General features: G+C 40.4%; 2 protein-coding genes across 17 annotated transcripts in view; one reads left to right on the top strand and one right to left on the bottom strand.

Annotated features, from left to right (window-relative positions):
- Positions 1-8,388, top strand: part of CCDC90B (coiled-coil domain containing 90B) — a 59,987-nt gene extending 51,599 nt beyond the window's left edge. For 2 of the 4 annotated variants that reach the window (XM_060303812.1, XM_060303810.1), the window contains exon 9: positions 2,154-8,388. Coding sequence is in view for 2 of the 4 variants with exons in the window: in XM_060303810.1 (XP_060159793.1) it covers positions 2,154-2,161 (8 nt within the window). In the remaining 2 variants the exon portion in view is untranslated. The other 2 variants (XM_060303811.2, XM_030835935.3) reach the window with 1 other exon arrangement.
- The window catches only part of ANKRD42 (ankyrin repeat domain 42), an 84,538-nt gene that overhangs the window by 19,651 nt on the left and 42,372 nt on the right, over positions 1-22,515 (bottom strand). For 4 of the 13 annotated variants that reach the window (XR_009564936.1, XM_060303797.1, XM_060303799.1 and 1 more), the window contains exons 10-12: positions 21,365-21,491; positions 17,036-17,180; positions 9,965-10,047 (exon numbers count right to left, since the gene is read on the bottom strand). Coding sequence is in view for 10 of the 13 variants with exons in the window: in XM_060303797.1 (XP_060159780.1) it covers positions 9,965-10,047; positions 17,036-17,180; positions 21,365-21,491 (355 nt within the window). In the remaining 3 variants the exon portion in view is untranslated. Of the gene's footprint in view, positions 1-9; positions 5,989-6,036; positions 7,661-9,787; positions 10,048-17,035; positions 17,181-18,312; positions 18,453-21,341; positions 21,492-22,515 lie in introns of those variants that run through there. The other 9 variants (XM_060303801.1, XM_060303800.1, XM_060303806.1 and 6 more) reach the window with 9 other exon arrangements.

Raw genomic sequence — 22,515 nt, 5'->3', positions numbered from 1 at the left:
CTGCATGGGGTGGCAAAAAAAAAATAACAAAGTAAAAAATAAAATTAGACTAGGAAACTAACAGATATGTTAGAAATAATGTAAAAATAAAAATATAGATGAATCGACAACCGGAAGGGACATCAATACCACAATAGTAAAAACGAGGAGGAGGAAGAAAAAGAAAAAAGATCGGGGGGAGGGCGTTGGCTGTGGAGAGCAGGACCTTAGCAAGGGTGAGGTTTGGGCGATGGGCAGGGCCAATGCTCAGGACCCACAGGGCTGGAAAAGGCCCCGGGGGCTCCAGGGGGTAGGGCTTAGGCTCAAGCAACAGAAGGGACCCAGGTGTGCCCCCCACCCCTCGTTTCAGAGGGCAGGGGACCTCACCTTGGAGCCCAGCAGGCTTCCTGGGCTCGAGTGGGCAGGGCAAACGCCCTCCTCTCCTGCTCCTCCAGTCTGGGGTCTGGGAGTGCCCCTCCTGCCTGCCACTCCTGATCTCCCCAGCCTCCTTCCTATGCCCGCAGTACCAATGCAGCTGGGTGGGAGGGTGGCGAAGAGGGAGCCTTGGAGGGCAGGGGACTGGCCTGGGAGCTCAGCAGGCACGAAATCATTTTTAAATGTACTGAAAAGGCAATTAAAATTTTCTTTTGGATGATACGGATGTCTGTTTTACTGGCTTAACTACGTAATTTTTCAGTACATGTAAGAAAGGTGGTTTTTCACTTATAAATTATTTCTAAAATTAGAGTTTGTAATTATTTAAAGTAGTCATTGTTAATAGTGCTAATGTTAATAATGACTTTAAACACTTTATAGATTCTAACTGACATAATGTACACTTTTAAATTACTGTCATCCTTATTCTGGTTTAAAATACAGGAAGCTTTTAAGAAGAATTGATATTAATCCAGCCCTAATGGATACCCTTTATCCTTAGCTTAATTTTCTAGGGAATTAAAAACCTAAAGTAGAAAATTGGTTGGATTGGGAATTCCTTGGTGGTCCAGTGGTTAAGACTCCATGCTTCCAATGCAGGAGGCGTGGGTTTGATCCCTCGCTGGGAAACTAAGATCCCACATGCTGCTCAATGCAGGCAAAGAAAAGAAAACTGGTTGGATTTCCTGATTTTGCTTTCAATTTAAATTGAAGATGACATTATTCTCTTTGTCTCTGCAAGATAATCACAAATGCATTACCTATAACATGTTTTCTTCTTTTCACAGCCTCAGTGTTTACTTGCCTGGCAATAGCGTTGGGATTTTATAGACTCTGGAAATAACAGTGAAACTACTATATTATGCTCCTACTCCTGCTGCTGTTGACTTTTTAGAACAAACACTGTGCCAGGATGGATTTACTCTGAACATTGAAAGTTGCAGTAGAAACTTAATACAAGATTATTTAAAGTACATATGGACTAAAGGAAATGTTTTAGAATGGGAAGGTGTATTTTGTCTTTGGTTTTTATATATGTCTTTATTTCATTATGTTGAAAAGATGCCATTCAAAACCTGATTGATTTGAGATAGACAGGCATTTTGTCTTTATCCTTTTGATAGCTCATAGAAACTGAACCAGAGTTTTCTTGTTTGCTTGAACAACTGTAAATCATACAGGATTTCTTTGGTATGTGTTGCAAACTTGTTTAGTTATAAATAGGGAATCTAAAGTATAGAGCAATCAAAAGACTGACCTTGTATGGTCCAGCGAGTGAGAATCAGAGGCTCTCCAACTAAGTTTTTTTCAAAGAGCTAACAGTTGGCTTGTTTTCAAAACAAAACTTTCTGTATTTTGATTCAAAATATCTCAGAATCCTCTTGCCTAAGAAAATTCTTGGCACACTGTAGATAAATTTGTGTTGGATTAATAAATAAAGACCATATAGGTTCCATTGTAATAAACTCTACAGTACATTTGCTCACTCAGTAAATAAGAATGCCTGCTATGGGCCAGACAACATGCTGGTACCCATGTGCACAGAGCTGAACATGGCTTCCTTATCATGGAACTGACAATCTTAGTTGGAGAAGACAGACAGTAAACAGGTAAATTATTCATTTGTTACAATTTAAAATATGCTAAAATACTGAGAGGGAGTATTTCTTTCCTCCATGTGAAGGAAGCTCCAATAGCATAATATTGTAATCACTCTTCCTTCAACCACCCTGCCCTAGGTGATTAAGTAAGGTGAAAGGAGAAACAAGGCCCAAGTAGCCCAGCCACTTCTCCCCATTCCTGTTTGGGACCAGCCTGTCTACAGAGAACATTCATTCTGTTCTGCTCCTGTAGGATCAAGTTCACCTCTACAGGGTGAGGCCTGCTCTAGTACAGTGATACTTGGGACAAGGTAAGTCCGATTCGGGGGTCAGTGATAAGTTTACTGGACTGAAGATATTAACCACATTCTCCAATATCCGTTTTATCAGTAAATAAAGGTATTATTTAGGTCCTTATATCAGTTCATTTTTTTGAGTTTATTTTTGTATATGGGGTTAGAGAATGTTCTCATTTCATTCTTTTACATGTAGCTGTCCAGTTTTCCCAACACCACTTATTGAAGAGATTGTCTTTTCTCCATGGTATATTCTTGCCTCCTTTGCTGAAGATTAATTGGCCATAGGTGTGTGAGTTTCTCAGCTCTCTATTCTGTCCCACTGATCCAGATATCTGTTTTTGTGCTAATACAACACTGTATTGATTACTGTAGCTTTGTAGTATTGTCTGAAGTCTGGGAAGGTTATGCCTCTAGCTTTGTTCTTTTTCCTCAGAATTGCTTTGGCAATTCTGGGTCTTTTGTGGTTCCGTATAAATTTTAGGATTATTTGTTCTAGTTCTGTGAAAAATGTCATGGGTTGTGGTCAGAAAAGATTCTTGAAATAATGTCTATCCTCTGAAATTTGTTGAGGCTTGTTTTGTGTCCTAGTATGTGGTCTATACTAGAGAATGTCCCATGTGCACTTGAAAAGAATGTGTATACTGGTTTTTTGGGGTGTTATGTCCTGAAGATATCAATTAAGTCTAACTGTTCTATTGTGCTATTTAGGATCTCTGTTGCCTTATTGATTTTCTGTCTGGAAGATCTGTGTCCATTAATGACAGTGCAGTGTTAAAGTCTCCTACTCTTATTGTATTCCTGTCAATTTCTCCCTTTATGTTTGGTAGCATTTGTTTTATATATTTAGGTACTCCTATATTGAGTGCATATATGTTAATGAGTGTACTACCCTCTTCTTGTATTGATCCTTTTATCATTATACAGGGTCCTTCTTTATCTTTCTTTAAGGCCTTTGTTTTTTAAAGTCTATTTTGTCTTATATGAGTATTGCTACCCCCACTTTCTTGTCATTTCCATTTGCATGAAATATCTTTTTCCATCCCCTCATTTTCAATCTGTGTGTGTGTCCTTCACCCTAAAGTGGATCTCCTGTAGGCAGTATATTGTAGGTTCTTGTTTTATTATCCAGTCTGCCATTCTGTGTCTTTTGATCAGAGCATTTAGTGCATTGACATTTAAAGTAATTATTGATAAATATATATTTATTGCCATTTTAAACCTTGTTTTCCAGTTGATTTTGTATTTCTTCTTTGTTCCTTTCTTCTTTTTGTGTTTCCTTTTTTGATTTGATAGTTTTCTTTTGTATTATGCCTGAGTTCCTTTCTTTTGGGTTTTTGGGAATCTATTGTATGTTTTTTTGATTTGTGGTTACTCTGGTTTTCAACTATGTTAACTGTCACTATATCTACTTGCTTTAGACTGGTAGTCATATGAGCTCAAACACATTCTAAAAGATCTACATTTCTTACTCCCCTTCCCTACATTTTGTGATTTTCATGTCCTATTTTACATCTTCATGTTTATCCTTTTCTGTTCAATCATTTTCACAGAATTTTTTGGATTGTTTTTTAACTGTGTACTGTCTTATTTAAATGATCTTCAATCCTTTTATATATTTACCTTTTCTATTGTGATTTTTCCCTTTCCTATAGATTGTTGCTTCTTTTCAATTTAGAGAAGAGCTTTCAATATTTCTTTTAAGATAGGTTTAATATTGCTGTTTACTCTTAGTTATTGCTTGTGTGAGAAATTCTTTTTGTCTCCTTCTATTCTAAATGATAATCTTGCTGGGTAGAATATCCTAGGTTGCAGGTTTTTCCCCTCCAGGACTTTGAATATGTCTTGCCATTTCCTTCTGGCCAGCAAAGTTTCTGTAGAGAAATCAGCTGATAACCTTATGGGGTTCCTTTATAACTGTTTTTCTCTTGCTGCCTTTAGAATCCTCTCTTTTACTATTTTAATTATGATATATCTTGGAGTAGATCTGTGTGAGTTCATCTTGTTTGGGACCCTCTGTGCTTCCTGGACCTGGATATCTAATACCTTCTTTAGGTTTGGGAACTTTTCAGCCATAATTTATTTGAATACATTTTCAATCCCCTTTTCTCTTTCTTCTTCTGGGAACCCTATTAGACGTAGTAGATTAGTGTGCTTTATATTATCCCATAGATAGCATACGTTCTGTCTGCTGTTTTGACTGGGTGATCTCCATTATTCTATCTTCCAGATCACTTATTTGTTCTTCTGCATTATTTACTTTGCTGTTTATTGCCTTTAGCTTCGGTTTTCATCTCGGCAATTGAGTTGTCTAATTTTGATTGGCTCCTCTTTACAGTTTCTAGTTCCTTGTTACAGTGATCTACATTTCTATCAATAGCATTTCTTAATTCCTTCAGCATTTTTATTACCTCCTTTTTGAACTCAGGGTCTGGTAGACTGTAGAGGTTTGTTTCACTGTTTGTCCTTTCAGGGGATTTCTCTTGTTCTTTTAATTGGGAGTAATTCCTTTGCTTCTTTTTTCTTATATTTTCTCTATGAATTTAGGAGAAGCAGTTATCTACTGTGGTCTGGAAGGGCTATTTTTATGTGGGAACATCCCAGTGTAGCCTGCCTGAGTCCAATATCTTTGGTGCAAGAGCTGTTTTTGGTATCGATGCTTGCCACGTCTTTCCTGTGTGTGCGCCAGCCATTATCCCCTTGATAGGGAAGTGTGATTAGTGTCATGGTGACCAGAGCCCATAATGGATGTTGAGCAAGTCCTCCTCTTTGCTCTCTGGGTGTCACAGCCCTGTCAGGGGCAGGGTCTGCTCCCCAGCTGTTGTAGTGCAGATCCCCAGATCTGGTTCTCAGCTGTGGTGTGAAGTAGGCAGGACTGGAGCGCTCCCTCTGGGAGAGGAGCCACTGCATGTTCCTCCCCAGGAGCTGCCTGCCAGGACGTGGGATTCTGTGATGCCGCCTGCCACCTGGTGTGTGCACCCACAAAGATCAGTGTTGCTGGCACTGCCCTTTGGGCCCACCTCCTGGTAATAAGTTCAGAGCATACGCGCTCACCAAGCCACCAGCACATAAACCCACTAGAGCTGCATCCCCTGAACCCGCAGTCAGCCCAGGGTGCCCTCAGGCACACATGTGTGGTTCCAGTGAAAAGTCCGCCAGAGCAGGAACCTGCCAGAGCTGCATCCCAGCAACCACAGTGGGATGGCCAGCTATCAGTTCAGCTTTCAGCCCCACCTCCACATGCACACGCCCCCAGTTATGGTCTGGACCATGCTTCAGACCCTTTGGTCTGTCTCCATGCAACCAACCAGAGTCCTCTCCTTGGGTCTGTCTGCTGAAGCCTGAGTTTCAGCACCCAGTCGCTCTGCACACCAGCAGGCGTACATCTTGGGCTGGGAAGCGTGGTGATGTGGTCAGGACCTTCTGTGTTGGTCTCTCCATACCCTGCAGTGCCTCAGGCCAACTCCCATACCCTCCTCTTCAGCCTCTGAAGTTCCCTATCTGTCCTGGCATACCTCCCAGCTGGTGAAGGAGGTTCCCACGGTGAGGTTAGCATTCTTCCTTCACAGCTCCTTCCCAGGGGTGCAGGTCCCATTCCAATTCCTCCTCTTCTCCCTTTTCCCTTCATCCTACCCAGTTACATGGGGATCTTTCTTGAAGCTTTGGTTGTATGAGATCTGAAAGCATTCAGTGGTGTTCTGTGAGAACTATTCCACACGTGGCTGGATTTTTTGATGTATTTGTGGGAGGAGGTGAGCTCCACATCCCTCTACTTATAAAGGGGAAAAAAATGAGGCAGTGGAAAGCACTGTGGTCATCACCAACACTAAAATTAGTGATTGTCATTTTGTAGAATAGCTACATTGACTATATATATAACAGTGAATATACTAAATGATATATATCAACTCACCTGTTTTTCATCACAGTTCTCTTAGGTAGGTGGTATTATCCTCATTTTACAGCTAAAGAAACCAGGTAAGTGAAGTTAAGGTCACACAGTTGTAACTTCACACAGGTGAAGTTGCCAAGATCACATGGCAGATAAGTCACAAGACTTTAACTCAAGATTTTATGTTCTTACTCGATAGTAAGAGTAATCTCCAAGTTGAGTTCTCTGAGAACTCACTGTAGTTGTGATTTGCATTTTGCTAATACTTAGCAATACTGTCCAGGCTCTTCTTTCCATGTGTCCTGGCTCCTTTTTGTCTTATGCTCCATCACCCCTGGTAGTGCTCTCATTTGCAAAGTTCAGTGACTCGCTACCACCCCACATTCCAGAAGAAGAAAGGGGAAGGTGTGGGAAAGCCGTTTCCCTTTAGGGACATGACCCCTAGGGTTTTACACACCATTTTCGCTCACACTCTATTGGCCACACTTGGTATCTTAGCTGCAAAGACGACTGGGAAGTCAGTCCTTATCCTGAGCAGCCACAAGCCCAGGTAAACCCTAATAAATACTATAGAAAAAGGGGAGAAAGAGGTATTGGGAGACATCCAGGGAACCTCTGCCACAAGGGTGCATGCTTCTATTACAACACTCTTCTGGTATTTCCTACCTCACTTGTACAGAGACTAGAGATGTGGCCTTGAGAAAACAGGAGGAAGTGTAACAAACTATTTCCAGGGTTGGGATTACTTTAGAGTCACCAGGCTAGAAGGAAAAGGTAAGGCTGTGTGTAGTCCCAGAAAGTGAGAGAAATGTTGGCTTTGGGAATTCCAGAATGCAGACTCTGAAATTCCCCTCCTAAGGTTAGAATCCCAGCTTCACATTGCTGTGTGACTGGGTGACTTTCTTAATCTCCATGTATGAAATGCTGTACCTCTTTTCATACAGCTGTGGTGAGAATTAAGCAGTAATACATGTAAAGGACTTGGTACAGATCACACACATAGTAAGTGCCCAATAAATGTTGACAAATGTTTTTACTACAGATTGAAAGCCTACTGGAAACCACAGAGAAACTAACAATAATGACTATAAAGGTTATGAAAAGGATAGGTAAACCATTTTTGAACACTTCCTTACAGGCCTTTGACCAGCCTAAACTGGTCTTAGCAATCAAATGCACTTGTGTCAGGGCAAACTGGTCCTGATGATACTGGGCCAAAATGGCCTGTCCATGTAAGGTACTTGCCAGGGCCTAGAGATGGGCAGTCTGGGGTATGGTAGGAAGGCTGATGCCAGTGAAGCAAGCTCAAAGCCAGCAATCAGATCTTCAGAGGGAGGCAGAAACTACACAAGTGCCCCAAGAGAGTCACACGTCTTTGCTAGCTCAAGGAAGAAAAGGGTGGAGTAGGAAAGGTGAGGGAATTGAAGTCAGAACTGAAATGAAATGCCATGGTGGTTCTTTGGTCAGCAAAGTCAAGGGAAAAGAGAAAAAAGAGAAGAAAGAATAATAAAGCCACATATTTTTCATCCTGTCCAGTCAACCTCATCTCTGTTATGGTTGGTTGAATTCTAAAGCAGATTATTTAAATGTATATTTTTGGCAAACATGCGTTACGATTTTTTTTCTTTTTATGAAAGCTGATTTTCATTTTATGTAAACTTCCCTGGAGATATTTGGTTGTTATTGTAAAAAGTTGTCCTTTTCTAAAACTTACTTGTCTTTGTCTCCTAAGTTCAGATTTTTTAAAACTCAAGTCATTTGACATACACATGGCCAATAGGCACATGAAAAGATGCTCAACATCGCTAATCATTAGAGAAATGCAAATCAACACTGCAATGAGGTACCACCTCACACCCGTCAGAATGGCAACATTTGTAGTGAGGTGGATGCACCTAGAGACTGTCATAGAGTAAAGTAAGTCAGAAAGAGAAAAACAAATAACCATATGCTAACACATATATATGGAATCTAAAAAAAAAAAATGGTCATGAAGAACCTAGGGGCAGGACAGGAATAAAGACGCAGACCTACTAGAGAAGGGACTTGAGGACACGGGGAGGTGGAAGGGTAAGCTGTGACAAAGTGAGAGAGTGGCATGGACATATATACACTACCAAACGTAAAATAGATAGCTAGTGGGAAGCAGCCACATAGCACAGGGAGATCAGCTCGGTGCTTTGTGACCACCTAGAGGGGTGGGATAGGGAGGGTGGGAGGGTGGGATAGGGAGGGTGGGAGGGAGACCCAAGAGGGAGGAGATATGGGGATGTATGTATATGTAAAGCTGATTCACTTTGTTATACAGCAGAAACTAACACAACACTCACTGTAAAGCAATTATACGCCAATAAAGATGTTAAAAAAATGTAGACAAAATAAAAAAAAATCTACAAATAACAAATGCTGGAGAGGGTCTGGAGAAAAGTGAACTGTCCTACACTGTTAGTTGGAATGTAAATTGGTGCAGCCACTGTGGTAAACAGTATGGAGGTGCCTTCAAAAAACTACAAATAAAGCTACCATATGATCCAGCAGTCCCACTCCTGGGCATATTCCCAGACAAAACTATAATTCAAAAAGATACATGTACCCCTATGTTCATAGCACTATTCACAATAGCCAAGACATGGAAACAACCTAAGTGTCCATCAAGAACTGAATGGATAGGGCTTCCCTGGTGGCGCAGTGGTTGGGAGTTTGCCTGCCGATGCAGGGGACACGGGTTCGTGCCCCGGTTTGTGAGGATCCCATATGCCGCAGAGCGGCTGGGCTCGTGAGCCATGGCTGCTGAGCCTGCACGTCTGGAGCCTGTGCTCTGCAACAGGAGAGGCCACAACAGTGAGAGGCCTGCATACCGTTAAAAAAAAAAAACTGAATGGATAAAGAAGATGTGGTATAAATACACAATGGAATACTACTCAGCTATAAAAAGAATGAAATAATGCCATTCGCAGCAACATTTACTTCATACTAAATGAAGTAAATCAGAGAAAGACATATATGATACCACTTACATGTGGTATCTAAAATATGACACAAATGAACTTATTTACCAAACAAATACAGACTCACTAACACAGAACAAACTTGTGGTTGCCAAGGGAGGAGAAAGGTGGAGGAGGGATGGATTGGGATGCAAACTATTAAATATAGAATGGATAAACAAGTAAGATACTAGTGTATAGCACAGGGAACTATATTCAATATCCTGTGATAAACCATAATGGAGAAGAATGTGTGTGTGTGTATAGCTGAATCACTTTGCTGTACAGCAGAAATTAACATTATATATCTATACTTCAATAAAATAAATTTTTTTAAAAAAATCAAGTCATTTGAAAAGTTGGGAGAAAAGCTATACCTACACTAGTAAAAGGGTACTCTCTACAGAAAGTAAAAGAAATATAATTCTATTATGAAGCCATAATAGAACTTCTAATAATCTTTATAACTAGACCTTTTGATTACTGTGTTATCTTATATTGTAAAGTTTATGTCAATACTTGCAAAATTAACTACTCATAAATCTAGAGTTTTGACTTGCCTACATAAATATATAAAAAGTATATTGGGAGGGGGAATACAACTGAGTCCATGTAATTTTAATCCGTTTGACATTATACATTTCTGCCTTCAGAATTGGAATAACAGCATGTCTGAGTAATTCTGAGAAGAATTTATAGATTTACATTTATATCAATTTAAAAAGAAAAGAAAAATCAAGCAGGTTTATTTAAAGTTATTTCACTGATTAGTACCTTTTCACAAAAACTCCCCCAGAAGACACCTTTTTCTTCACTCGCCTCTTCTCTTTGCTTGACTCACAAGAAGGGTCATCTTCCTACAAAGGAAAAGAGAGCCAAATAAGATTTCTATGCTAGACACATTTTTGTCTTTCTACGTTACTGTTCCAAAAGAAAAAATTTAACCATGACAACATTTTCAACTCTGATTTACATTTCTTTTAGAATTTTGTGTAAATACTTACATCAGAAGCACCAGTTCATATTGTGCTGATTCATCAGACTGGGAGGCACCTTGAGAAATCATCCAGTCCTACCTTTACCTCATACATCCCCCACACAGAACACCTTGTTGTTTCTGCTTCTATTTTAGACCAACATTTTACAACATATTACTAAACAAAATAACACAAAGCATTAGCATGGCATCCTCTGGATTCTACGCAAGCCCCATTCTGTTAGGAATCACATTTCCTGGATCCTGTATTTCCTCCTCTGTTCACAAAACATCCCTCAACTGCTCTTGTCTCTTTCACTTTGCCCTGCCACACACCGTTTCTGAATATTTCTCATCCGTTGTGGTACTCTCAGTACCTAGCACAGAAGATTCTTAATACATGCTCTGGGAAGGAGTAAGAGAGGACTAGAAACACAGTGGATACTCACTAGATGTCAGTCATCTTTGAATAATTCTTGTAGTCAGAAAAGTGCTCTGCACCCAGTTGGGCAGGACAGATCTGAATGCAGGAGTTTCAGGAACATCACAAGGCCACATGTCCATCAGGAGAGCCCCTGGCTGGAGGTAGGATTCCCCAAGGTGTTCCCACCTACACCTTTGCTAATGAGGTCAGTCAGCTTAACTCATAGAAGTGTGTGAACATAGAAGCAAACTGCTGTTTTTCCAACACCACCCAGGAAAACAGAACCACACACGTTCCCTACCCCTTGAGAGAGGAATAGATGGGGAATCTGCTGGCCCTCCCATATAGTGGCCAGGCACTGGTAAGCATAGGGCAACATGATGGTCCCTTCTCTTGAAAAAGCTTACCAACCAGTCTGAAGACCAGTAACAACAAACCTTTTACTGGGTCTTAGCATATGGTACCCACTGTATTTCATACTTTACATATATAACAAGGTGAAATAGGTTGTATTAACAACATTTTATAGAGACAAGGACAGAAGTCAAAGACATTAATCAACTTTTCCCAAGGTCACAAAACTAAGTAAATGGCAGGATTCAAATCCAAATTTTGTCCAACACCAAAGTTCATGTTGTAACCATTCCTCCATCCTGTCTTCCAGCAAAAAATTTGCTCATTCAGTTCCTAAAACTACACTGTATACTGTGTATACTATGCTACAGGTATACAAAAAGGAATGAGATCTGATTCCCACTCAGGAGTCTGTGGTGGAATAGCAGATATAAAAGAGGTGCTCAGTTCACTCCCCAGCTTTCAAGAGGTCCTCAAGATCATTAGGGGATGTATGCAAAAATGTCTATGAAAGAACACTGAGGTAGGGCAGGAGTTTATTAACCTCATCCAACTAGATAGATAGAATTAGAGAAAGAATATAGAAAATGTAGGAAAAGAGAGGAAGCTACTTGTCAGAGGTAGCCAATTTTCTAGTGCTTAATAGTTACCAGACTTTCAGAAACAGTTAATATTTATTTTCCTTTACTTTTCATATATGCTAACTCCTGAAGGAGTTTAAACAATCCCAAATACTCTAGAAATAGTGGTCAAATACCAAAGCATCTACTAACATCAAATATGTATGTTGTTCTATCAAACCAAGCAAGCCTTACTGTAAACTAGTTCAAAAGAAAATATGTGCTTGGCACTCAATAGGCCTCCAGTAAGTGTTCGTTGAAAGTTCCAAACTTCCAAATTCCAGAAGTTTCTGCATTTGGGGAACATTCTTCACCATGATTAGTCATTTCCTCATCATAAATTATAGACAGAAACATATTTCTCCCTAATATGTGTTTTCTCGCAAACTCAGGAAAAGAGAACTGCAATACTGAGATATTAAACACATGATTCATGGTGCTTAGACACCTAAAGCAATTCTAAGTGTAAATTAAACCACCACCCCTATGTGAAAATGTATATATTTTAAATATTAACCGGCTTCCATCTGAAAGAATTTACAGGTTTGTTGAAGAGATTAATAATACTGCGTGAAACTGCTGACAGGTTATGTGTCTACAAATTATTGCCTGGGTATATGGAATTCTTGTTTTTAAAACAATTTCATGCACTCTGATAAGTTTTGGGAAGCATACACAACTAAAGGGAGATAAATCCCACTTTGATTACCAGAACAGTCTCTTATCAGAGTGTCAAAGCAGTAACCAATAGAGAGAAATCACAAATTTCTAGAACTTCCTTAGACTAACAGCTCAGATTGGATAAACTCACTTAAGCCCTCAGATTGCTCCAAGGACCCTTACAGGCTCCAAGGACCCTTACAGGCTCACAGGCTAGGATGTCAGAGGACAGGGAGAAGCCCAGCAGAGATAGAAAACAAGGGTAAGTTAAACACAGAAGTATTCATAGAATATTACCAGTTCCAGGTTGGCTGTTCTTGATTAGCAAGCATGGCCCAAAGCTTTAGACCAGCGACTTCTCGAATGATACTGGTTTTGGAGATGGAAGCGAGTTCAGTCCTGCATCAATCTGTAGACAGACATCTCTACCAAAGCTATTATAGTTCCCATCTAGTTTACGTTTTTTAAGTAAACATTTTTAAGTACAATACACCTATCAAAGAGCACCCCAAAAAGTGTACAGTGTGATGAATTTTTACAAAGTGAAAACACCCAATGTGACCACAACTGAAATCAAGAAATTGAACAAGAAACTGAACATTACCTGTATCCCAGAATCATCCATTTGCCTCCTCCCAGGCACTATTAACTTGATTTATTTTACATATTTTGGGACTGCATGGTATCATACTGTAGTTTTCTTTTGCTCAGCATTATGTTTGTGAAATTGACCCATAGTGATGTGTAGAGCAGTAATTCATACATTTCCATTGCTTTATAATATTCCATTGTATGATTATACTAAAATGTATTTATTCTTACTGTTGGTAGAATTTTTTATCCAGTTTGGGGGATATTTATAATAATGCTAATATGAATATTCTTGTTCATGTCTTTTGGTGCCCATCTGTGTACATCAAGAGACATGTACTCATTGCACTGGGAACTGAGTCACAGATGTGTATATGTTTAGCTGTACTCAATGTGGCCAAACAATTGTCCCAAGTGATTAAAAATCAATTTACACTCCAACAGTGGTGAATAAGAGTTCCACTTGCTCCACATCCCCATCAATACTTGGTAATGTCTGTTTTGTATTGTTTTAGCCATTTTGGTGGTATATTGACATCGTGTTGGGTGTTAATTTATATTTGTGATAACTAATAATTCTGGTAACACTTCTGAGTACATTTTCATGTTTATTGGCCACTTGTATATCTTATTTTGTGAAGCGCCTGATCCTGTCTTGCCCGGTTTTTTACTGGGTTGTCTGTCTTTTTCATACTGGTTTGTGTAAGTTCTTTGTGCTTTTGGATAGAAGGAAGGAAAATAAGGAAGGAGATATATTTTCCTACTCTTTGGCTTGCCTTTATTAATGTTGTCCTTGATAAAGTGAAGTCTTATTTTAATAAAGTCGAATCTATCAATTTTTTTTCTACCCCAAGGTCACAAAGATATCCCACTGTGTTATCTTTTGGAAGCTTCATCACCTCAACTTTGTATTTAAGACATATCTTGAAATAAATGTTTGAATTACTGTGTATAATTCCAGTATAAGTAACATTTTATCAAATTACTATAAATTTTATATTTAAATTTTCATAAATAAATTCACTTATTTGAAGACCTAACATCAAAAATTTTAAAGACCGGGCTTCCCTGGTGGCACAGTGGTTGAGAGTCTGCCTGCTAATGCAGGGGACACGGGTTCAAGCCCTGGTCTGGGAGGATCCCACATGCCACGGAGCGACTGGGCCCGTGAGCCACAACTACTGAGCCTGCGAGTCTGGAGCCTGTGCTCCGCAACAAGAGAGGCCGCGATAGTGAGAGGCCCGCGCACTGTGATGAAGAGTGGCCCCCACCTGTCACAACTGGAGAAAGCCCTCGCACAGAAGTGAAGACCCAACACAGCAAAAATAAATAAAATTAATAAACTCCTACCCCCAACATCTTCTTTAAAAAAAATTTTTTAAGACCAATTTTTCAAACTAAATCTTCTCATAAGCACAGTGAGTGAGCTGGAAGGGCAAAGGGGCTACACAAGTGACAGTAACAAGTGTCACTAAAAGGGGGTTAGGCAGTTAGGTTCAAATCATGGCTGCCCATCTAACAAGCTGTGTGACTTTACGCGAATTCCTTATTTTCTCTGAGATTTGGTTTGTTATTTGTAAAATGAAGAAATAACATCTGCCAGATATAAAGTTCCTGGCACTGAGTGCAACACATAGCAAGTACTCAGTAACTGTTGATGATGCTATTAATCAAGGCAAGTTAGATCTCACAGAATTTAAATTTTCAGTGCTGTGTGTAAAGTAGCCAATTGAACTATAATACAAATGGTGAGGTGCCCTCAGAGCAGTACAAAGTGCTTGCTGAAAGGAGGACAGATCATTTGTGGTCCGGGGGGTTAGGACAAGGTTGATGAACAAGATGGTTCCTAAAGAGGATTTTGAGAGGCAGAGTTGACAGAAAGGCTTCAAGGTATATGGACAAAACGAGCAAAGGCTTGGGGGTGGGAAAGTGTGGGGCAAGTTCAGAAAAGGTAGGTGACGTGTAGGAGAATAGAAAATAAGGCTTGTGAAGTGGGTTAATGCAGGCTGAGACAATATGTGAGAAAGCACTATAAAAATGTATTATTATCAAAACCAGTTATTATTATTATAAAAAACCTATTTAAGTGCATTATGTCAGACTATCCTAGGAATTTTTTTCTGGCTAAAAATTATGCTCTTGCAGATTCTTTTATAGGGGAAAAAGTCATATGCAATCATAGGTCCTTACCAGAAGGTGGCAGGAGAGATTTAGTCAGAGCTTCTTGAAGCCTCTATATAAATGAGCACTGAATCAAAAGTTCATTTTATTTATACTTTACATATTTAGACTCCACAATAAACTAATTCCTCCTCCTTTCAGATGCATAGGGCTACGCACATTTATCCACTGACTGTTTATACAACTCAAATGTAGAAAATTGAAAGAAAGGAAAAAAAAGAAAAGGATATGAGGAAGGGAGAATACCATGAATACTAGTAGACAGAAAATACCTCAGGAGCTCTACACAGTATTTCATCTAACATCAATACCATCCCATGAGGTAGGTGTTATCCTCATTTTAAAGATGAGGAAATTGAGACCCAGAAGCTCTTGCAGAACAGAAAATAAGCAGCTGCCATTAGAGGTCAGTGACATTTGCTCATTTACAAAAACTCGTGTAACCTACAGCAGGACCGCAAAAAACGATGGGCCCAGAGTACAGGGACCTCGAGTCAGCGCTCCTGAAAGCTACACATTGTTGGTAGAGAGCAAGGTCTTAGGAAGGATGTGCTCTATTAGTGTATGACATCAAACCACCCTGGGAACAGACATTTCTGGGCAAGAAAAGAATAATTTTAAATAGCTAAAAACCAAAAATTTTCTATGTAGACCATCAATCTGGATTGACTCAAAAGGCGTGCAGCTCGGGTGATCTCCAAAAGATCTAGGCAGCTAGCTAGCGAAGAACAATGTATGTTCTTGCCTCTGAGGAGACTAGAATAGGCAGAGTTCCTGCCACAAGGTGGAGAGGGAGCGGATCTGGAGTGTCAGTGGTAGTTTATAAAAGGTGTATGTCCGCTAGCCAACACCACATGACTGCCCCAGCCAGCCTCTCCATACTAAAGTGTTCCCAGAGGCTAAACGTGGTATAAGATGGTCACTGCAAGAATGAAGATAATGGATTATGATGATTATTTCTATCCCTTGGAAAATTAAGCACTGGTGGATACCAAAACCCAGAGAAAGTGAATTTGTATACAGAAATACACACGTATGCAGATGAACAGAATGTTGTCTAATATGAGACCAAACCATTAATAGCGACTTCCTCTGGAGAGTGGAACTTGATATGGGGAGGAGCGTCTGCCCTGTTTTTAACATTTTACAATAAGCACATATATTAATACTTTTTAAGTGGTTATTAAAGAGACTAATGATTAGTTTGTACAAAATAAAAAGAAGCCAGGAAGTTTTTATTATATATCATATTTGAGGTTATGTAGATCTGAACAAAATTAACTTACCCACGAGGACTGAAGAAAAAAATTCCCTATGGAAAGAAAATATGAAACGTACCTGAATCCCTACACTATGTCACATGAACTGTCCACAAAGGCCACATCTTCAGAGCAGGGGAGAGTGAGGGTCAAAGTTTCCCTGGTGAGCTTTCTGCCTGTTCTACTGAGACTGGATGGCCTGAAAGGCAAGCACCACTGGGGGTTTCTTGCTGTCACTTTCACTCTATTTTCTATACTCCACCTGCTTTTCTTCATTTGTTCTTTGTTATGTTTCTCATGTCAGTTTCTTTTTAGAGCAGTTTATTTTGGATATTTAGAATTAAAACATACATACTCCATAGCTGTCTCAGAATTCTTATTGATTACTCTGCTTATAAAATTTTTTTCCTTACATGATACAATAATAATAAAACTTACTGCACACATATGAACCAGGTTGCTATTCCAACTGAGAGATAGGTAGGTACATAGACGCATATGTATGTGTATGTATATATAGTTTTATAGAGTAATGTATGTGTGTGTGTATATATATATATATGTATGTGTATATGTATATTCCTTTACTCCTTACTCCTAGAAAATATGTTATTAACTCCAATTTACAAATAAGGCAAAGAGAGGTTAAATGACTTGTCCAAACCAAAAAGGGCTGCAGCCAGGATTCAAACCCAAATAGCCCCCTCCAAAGCTGGTACTCTTAGCTACTCTTGTATACTACTTCTTGAGAAAGATAAATGTGTTAAGAAGGATACTAACCACAGCCGCAAAGTTGGGAACCTGAGTTTTTTCCAGCATCTCCCTGAGTTGATCTACCTCTGCTCGATACTCATCCAGCTGACATTCTAATTTTTCTCTGCGTAGTCGTTCATACTCTAGGTGGCCCTGCAGCTCTTTGATAGTCCTGTCAAAAAAATTTGGTTTCAATCAATCTCCAATATCAACTAGCAATTATTTTTGGTAATAAAGTATCCATACATTATATACATTATATTTAAGGCAAATAAAACAAAGAAAGCATTTTTTCAACAAATATATACTGAGAGTGTACTATGAGCCAGCACTGATCTATACATACTGGAGATAAAAGCAGTGAACAAAACAGGCCAAATCTACCCTTGTGGGGCCTACCTTGGCAGCAGTGGTGGAAGACAGTAAAGAAAATAAATAAGTAAATATATGTATTTCAATATAAGTAAGTAAATATAAGTATGCTGGAAGGTGATAAATGCTAAGGGAGAAAAAAATAAAGCAAGAAAATAATAGAAATATTGTTGAGGAGGGGGTTAATACCCCATACACAATGACCAGGGAAGGCCTTACTGAGAAGGGGGCTTGTGAGCAAAGTCCAAAAGGAAATAAGAGATAATCAAGTAGACATCTGGGGGACGAGCATCCCAGACAGAGAGAATAGCAAGTGCAAAGGCCCTAAGGCAGAAGAACACCTGGTGAACTCGAAGAAAGAAGCCAATGTGGCTGGAGTAGAGTCAGAGAGGTAAAAGGGAGCCAGAACAAGTAGGGCCTGGTAAGTCGCAACAAGGACTCGGCTTTTACTCTGAGTGAAATGGGAAGCCATTAGAGGATCTCAACAGAGAAACGGCATGCTCTAACTTAAATGTCTTTTGCTTTGTTTAGCTTTGTTTTTTTTAATGATGTAAAATTTACTTTGAGTGAATTACACAAATATCAACTAAACAATTCAATGAGTTTCCACTAATGCATCCACCAAGACTACCAAGATACAAAATACTTCCATCATCTCAGAAAGTTCCTTCATGCCCTTCCCAGGCAACCCTCACTTCGCAGAGGTAACCACACTTCTGAATACCTATCGTGTTAGATTAGTTTTGTCTCTGCTTGTAAATGAAATTGTACATTATATTCATTTGTGTGCCTGGATTCTTTCAGTCAATAATATGTGAGATTTATCTGACTTAGGTTTTAGCATGATGAACAGACTGCAGGGGATGAGGGTGGGGCGTGAGGGAGCAGGGACAGGAAGTTGGGAGACATATCAGGAAGATGTTAGAATATACCCAGACAAGCGATGCCAGGACTGGAACCAGCGTTTCTTTCTGCCTTATTGCTGGATGGTGAGGGCACCAGAACTCCCAAGGCATGTTGAGTTGGATGTCAGGTCTGAAGGAGGGCAATCTAAGAGTATACAGTAGTAGCCCTGGTATGGAAGTGAGTGGGGTTGAGGTTAGAGATAGGAAAGAAGAACATTAACTGTGGAAACCTAGAATTCAGCAAATGAGAAGAGAAAATCAGCCCCAGGACAGAATAACACAACCACGTTTTGCTGTATTCTGAGTTTCATCTAACCAATCAATAATGACAAAGGCAAAAGGACATCTCTCAAACTAATACTTATCCAGGTTTCCTTTACAATTAGATATAAGATCAGGAGTTTGTACCCAAAGAATAAATGTCTTCAGATGTACTCAACACAAAGTGAGAAACACATACTAGAGAAGAAGTAAAGCTTACTCAGAGGAAACACTGCAGTCTCAGCTAATAGGAAACTACAATCTGGCACAAAGGCTAAAGCAATCTTTATAAAAAAAAAAAATCCTGCTCAAATGACTTACATCAATATAATAACCATTTCACACTGAAATGTGAACATTAGAATTAAACGTTCCATTAAAGACTATTATTAAAATTGTAATGACCTTGGATAATAGGTTTGGAGTCATATAGACTCAGACACAAATCCTGGCTCCATCCCCCACGCTTAGTCCTCCCTTTGTGACTTCATGCGAGTTACTTGTAAATTCAGTCTTGGTTTCCTAATCCACGTACTGAGATAATAGCTAATGGAGCTGTGAAGACTGCATGAAACAATATATACAAGAGGCTTACATAGTGCCTACCATACAGTAGTGCTCAGAAGTACTACAAGCATCCCTAGCAGTAGTACAGTAATATGTCTTGGAAGAGAGGTAAAGGGAACAAAATTTAAAGCTCATTATCTAGGAAATAATTGCTCTACTGTGAAGTACTTTTCTAGACTACAAGGGAGCTAAGAACTTTCGGCTAGGTTCTTAGGCAGAGGCCAATACTAAAAATATTCTACATCTCAAACACTTTAATCAATACAGAGGCAGTCAGGAATTCCCTGGTGGTCCAGTGGTTAGGACTCCACGCTTCCATTGCAGGGGGCACGGGTTCAATCCCTGGTCAAGGAACTAAGATCCTGCATGCTGTGCAATGCAGCCAAAATATACATACATACATATATAGAGAGAGAGAGAGAGAGAGAGAGAGAGGCAGTGGACAGCTACTTATGTGATGTGATTTATGAGATACCAAGAAGGCCCCTGATTAAAAAAAAGAAAATTTCTTTTTGGTCTACCACAACTTCCTGGTGCCTAAAATCCCATTAAGAGACAGAGTATTTTGGCTTAAGATTTTGTCTTCTGTTCAAACTCCCAAGTACCCATCTTATCAAAGATTTAGATGTTACTCTGAATACATTTACCAGACCTCTTACTGAGATTAAATTCAGAAGAGGGTGAATGCAAGAGAAACAGGAGGTTCTAAGAGTATGAGGGAAAGAGACCCAACCAAAGGAAAGGGCAGGGGAAGTGGAGAATCCATGTGCACTGCTCTTTACAGACCCGTGTTTTGATTAAACTACAAGTCTCCCCTCCTGTCTCCCTGTGTTCCCTGTCCACTGTGGAAAGCAGAGACCAGAAAAGAGGCAGTGGGAGGAAATAAGCACTTTGCATCCTCTATCCCAGCAGCCATTAATTAACTAGAGAGGTACCATATGTACCGAGAGCCAATTTCAGGTGCAGGAAGTGAAAGGTGAGGGAATATGCAAGCGTTCTGAGGGGTGCCACTGTCCGTGATCATAGGACTAGGTTGGTGACTTGTAAGCAAGCAGTCCAATTCGATAGGGATGGCTAGAGACTGTGTTGATTGAAAAGCTCAAAGTAGCTGTGGTCTCAAAAATGCAAAGGGTCGGGCTTCCCTGGTGGCGCAGTGGTTGAGAGTCTGCCTGCCAATGCAGGGGACGCGGGTTCGTGCCCCGGTCCGGGAAGATCCCACGTGCCGCGGAGCGGCTGGGCCCGTGAGCCATGGCCACTGAGCCTGCGCGTCTGGAGCCTGTGCTCCGCAACGGGAGGGGCCGCAGCAGTGAGAGGCACGCGTACCGCAAAAAAAAAAACAAAAAAACAAAACAAAAAAAAAACAAAGGGTCTTCCCTGGTGGCGCAGTGGTTGGGAGTCCGCCTGCCAATGCAGGGGACACGGGTTCGTGCCCCGGTCCGGGAGGATCCCACGTGCCGCGGTGCAGCTGGGCCCGCGGGCCATGGCAGCTGAGCCTGCGCGTCCGGAGCCTGTGCTCCGTAACGGGAGAGGCCACAGCAGTGAGAGGCCCGTGTACCGCAAAAAAAAAAAAACAGACAAAAAAACGAAAACAGGAACTCTTCTTAGCGTTTTAGTTTTGCGAGACAAAAAGTTCTGGAGGATGGTTATACAAAAATGTGGAATGTACTTAACACTACTGAATTCTGCCTTAAAAGTAGTTAAGATATATTTTATGCTTATGTGTATTTTACCACAAATTTTTTTTAATTTTTAAAAAATTAAAAAAAAATTTTTTTAAATTGGTGCACAAGTTTTTGGCACCACAACGAAGACCTGTGTTGGGTCTTTGTTGCTGCGCGCAGGCTTTCCCTAGTTGCAGCAAGTGGAGGCTACTCTTTGTTGCGGAGCACAGGCTTCTCACTGCGGTGGCTTCTCTTGTTGCAGAGCACAGGCTCTAGGCACGCGGGCTTCAGCAGTTGTGGTGCACGGGCTTAGTTACTCCGCGGCATGTGGGATCTTTCCGTCCCAGGGCTCGAACCCATGTCCCCTGCACTAGCAGGTGGATTCTTAACCACTGTGCCACCAGGAAAGTCCCTTACCACAATTTTTTAAAAATCTTAACACCTTCTCCATCTGGGGGCTTAGGAGGAAAACAAGTTGGAAACTCACACCCTTTGGTGGGGATGAAAAAATAAGTTGTTAATCAACAAACCCTCACGTGGCATTTAGAAAGGTAAGTAAAAACAAACCATCAAAGTTTTGAGGACATTACTTTTCAGACTCAAGCTGTTCTTTCTTCTGCTTTAGATCTTCTTCTGTTATGCCTCCCAAGTGTTTATAGTTGCTCTCTGCAATTTCCAGGAGGTGTCTCAATTCTACAATTTTCTTATAAGCTCTCACTGCAAGACAAAGTTGAACAGGAACCTAGTTTAGACAGATAACAGCTCATGAGCTCACAGGATGCTGGTCCTGGAGCATACTCTTCCTCTAAAGCCAGTGTCTGCATGGTCAGTGTCTGTATGGTTCGGGGAAGGAGATGGAGGGAGGGTGGTGTCTATATAGAAGGACACATATCAGTAGCAGAGTATTAGGGTGAACAAGCAGTGAAATATCTAAATGGAGGATTCTGTTCCTGCTGTTGGAGGATATATCACTGTTATGACTATTAATACCAGGGAAAGGAAGGGAAGGGAGGGGAGGGGAGGGGAGGGGAGGGGAGGGAGGCTGGCTAGCAGTGTTTTAGGACTAGTTGTACATTACAGGACCATGCACAATCTATTTATGTCAGAAAATTAGAAAAACTGAAATATGCTTGATTGATTTATGATAAATCAGAACTAATTCAGCCCCCCAATTTTATGATTAGTCACTTGTAATATCTAGGCAAGAGGATATTGAGAAGGAAGTGTGTTAAGAGCTACCTTGAGCTATTCTCCAGCTATCAAAACCATGATTTTTTCTATCCTTTGTGGTACAAGTTCTCAACCTGGGGTGATCTTCTCCTCCAAGGAACACTTGGCAATATCTGGAGACCTTTTACTTGTTAAACCTCGGGGCATGGAGGGAAACAGACTATTGGCATGTAGAGGCTCAGGATGCTACTAAATACCTTAAAATGCACAGGTGGGCCCCCCTCAACAAATAAGTATCTGGCCCAAAATGTCAATAACACAGAAGCTGAGAAACTCTGCTTTACAACCAGGTTAGCAAATCACAGCCTCTTCTCCCTGACACTCACCACTCTGATTTATCTCTCAATAGGTTAGAGCTGCAGGTTCCAAACTACATACATCAGAATCAACTGGGGTACTTTTTAAAAATGTATATGTTTGAGCCCCATAGCAGTCCTACAAATTCAGGTATCAGTAGTTAGTAAAAGCTCCTCAGACAATTCTGACAGGCACACAGGTTTGGGATCCACCA

Source organism: Globicephala melas, chromosome 8, assembly GCF_963455315.2.
Source record: "Globicephala melas chromosome 8, mGloMel1.2, whole genome shotgun sequence".
NCBI lineage: Eukaryota > Metazoa > Chordata > Mammalia > Artiodactyla > Delphinidae > Globicephala > Globicephala melas.
This window is presented reverse-complemented; position numbering and strand designations above follow the sequence as displayed.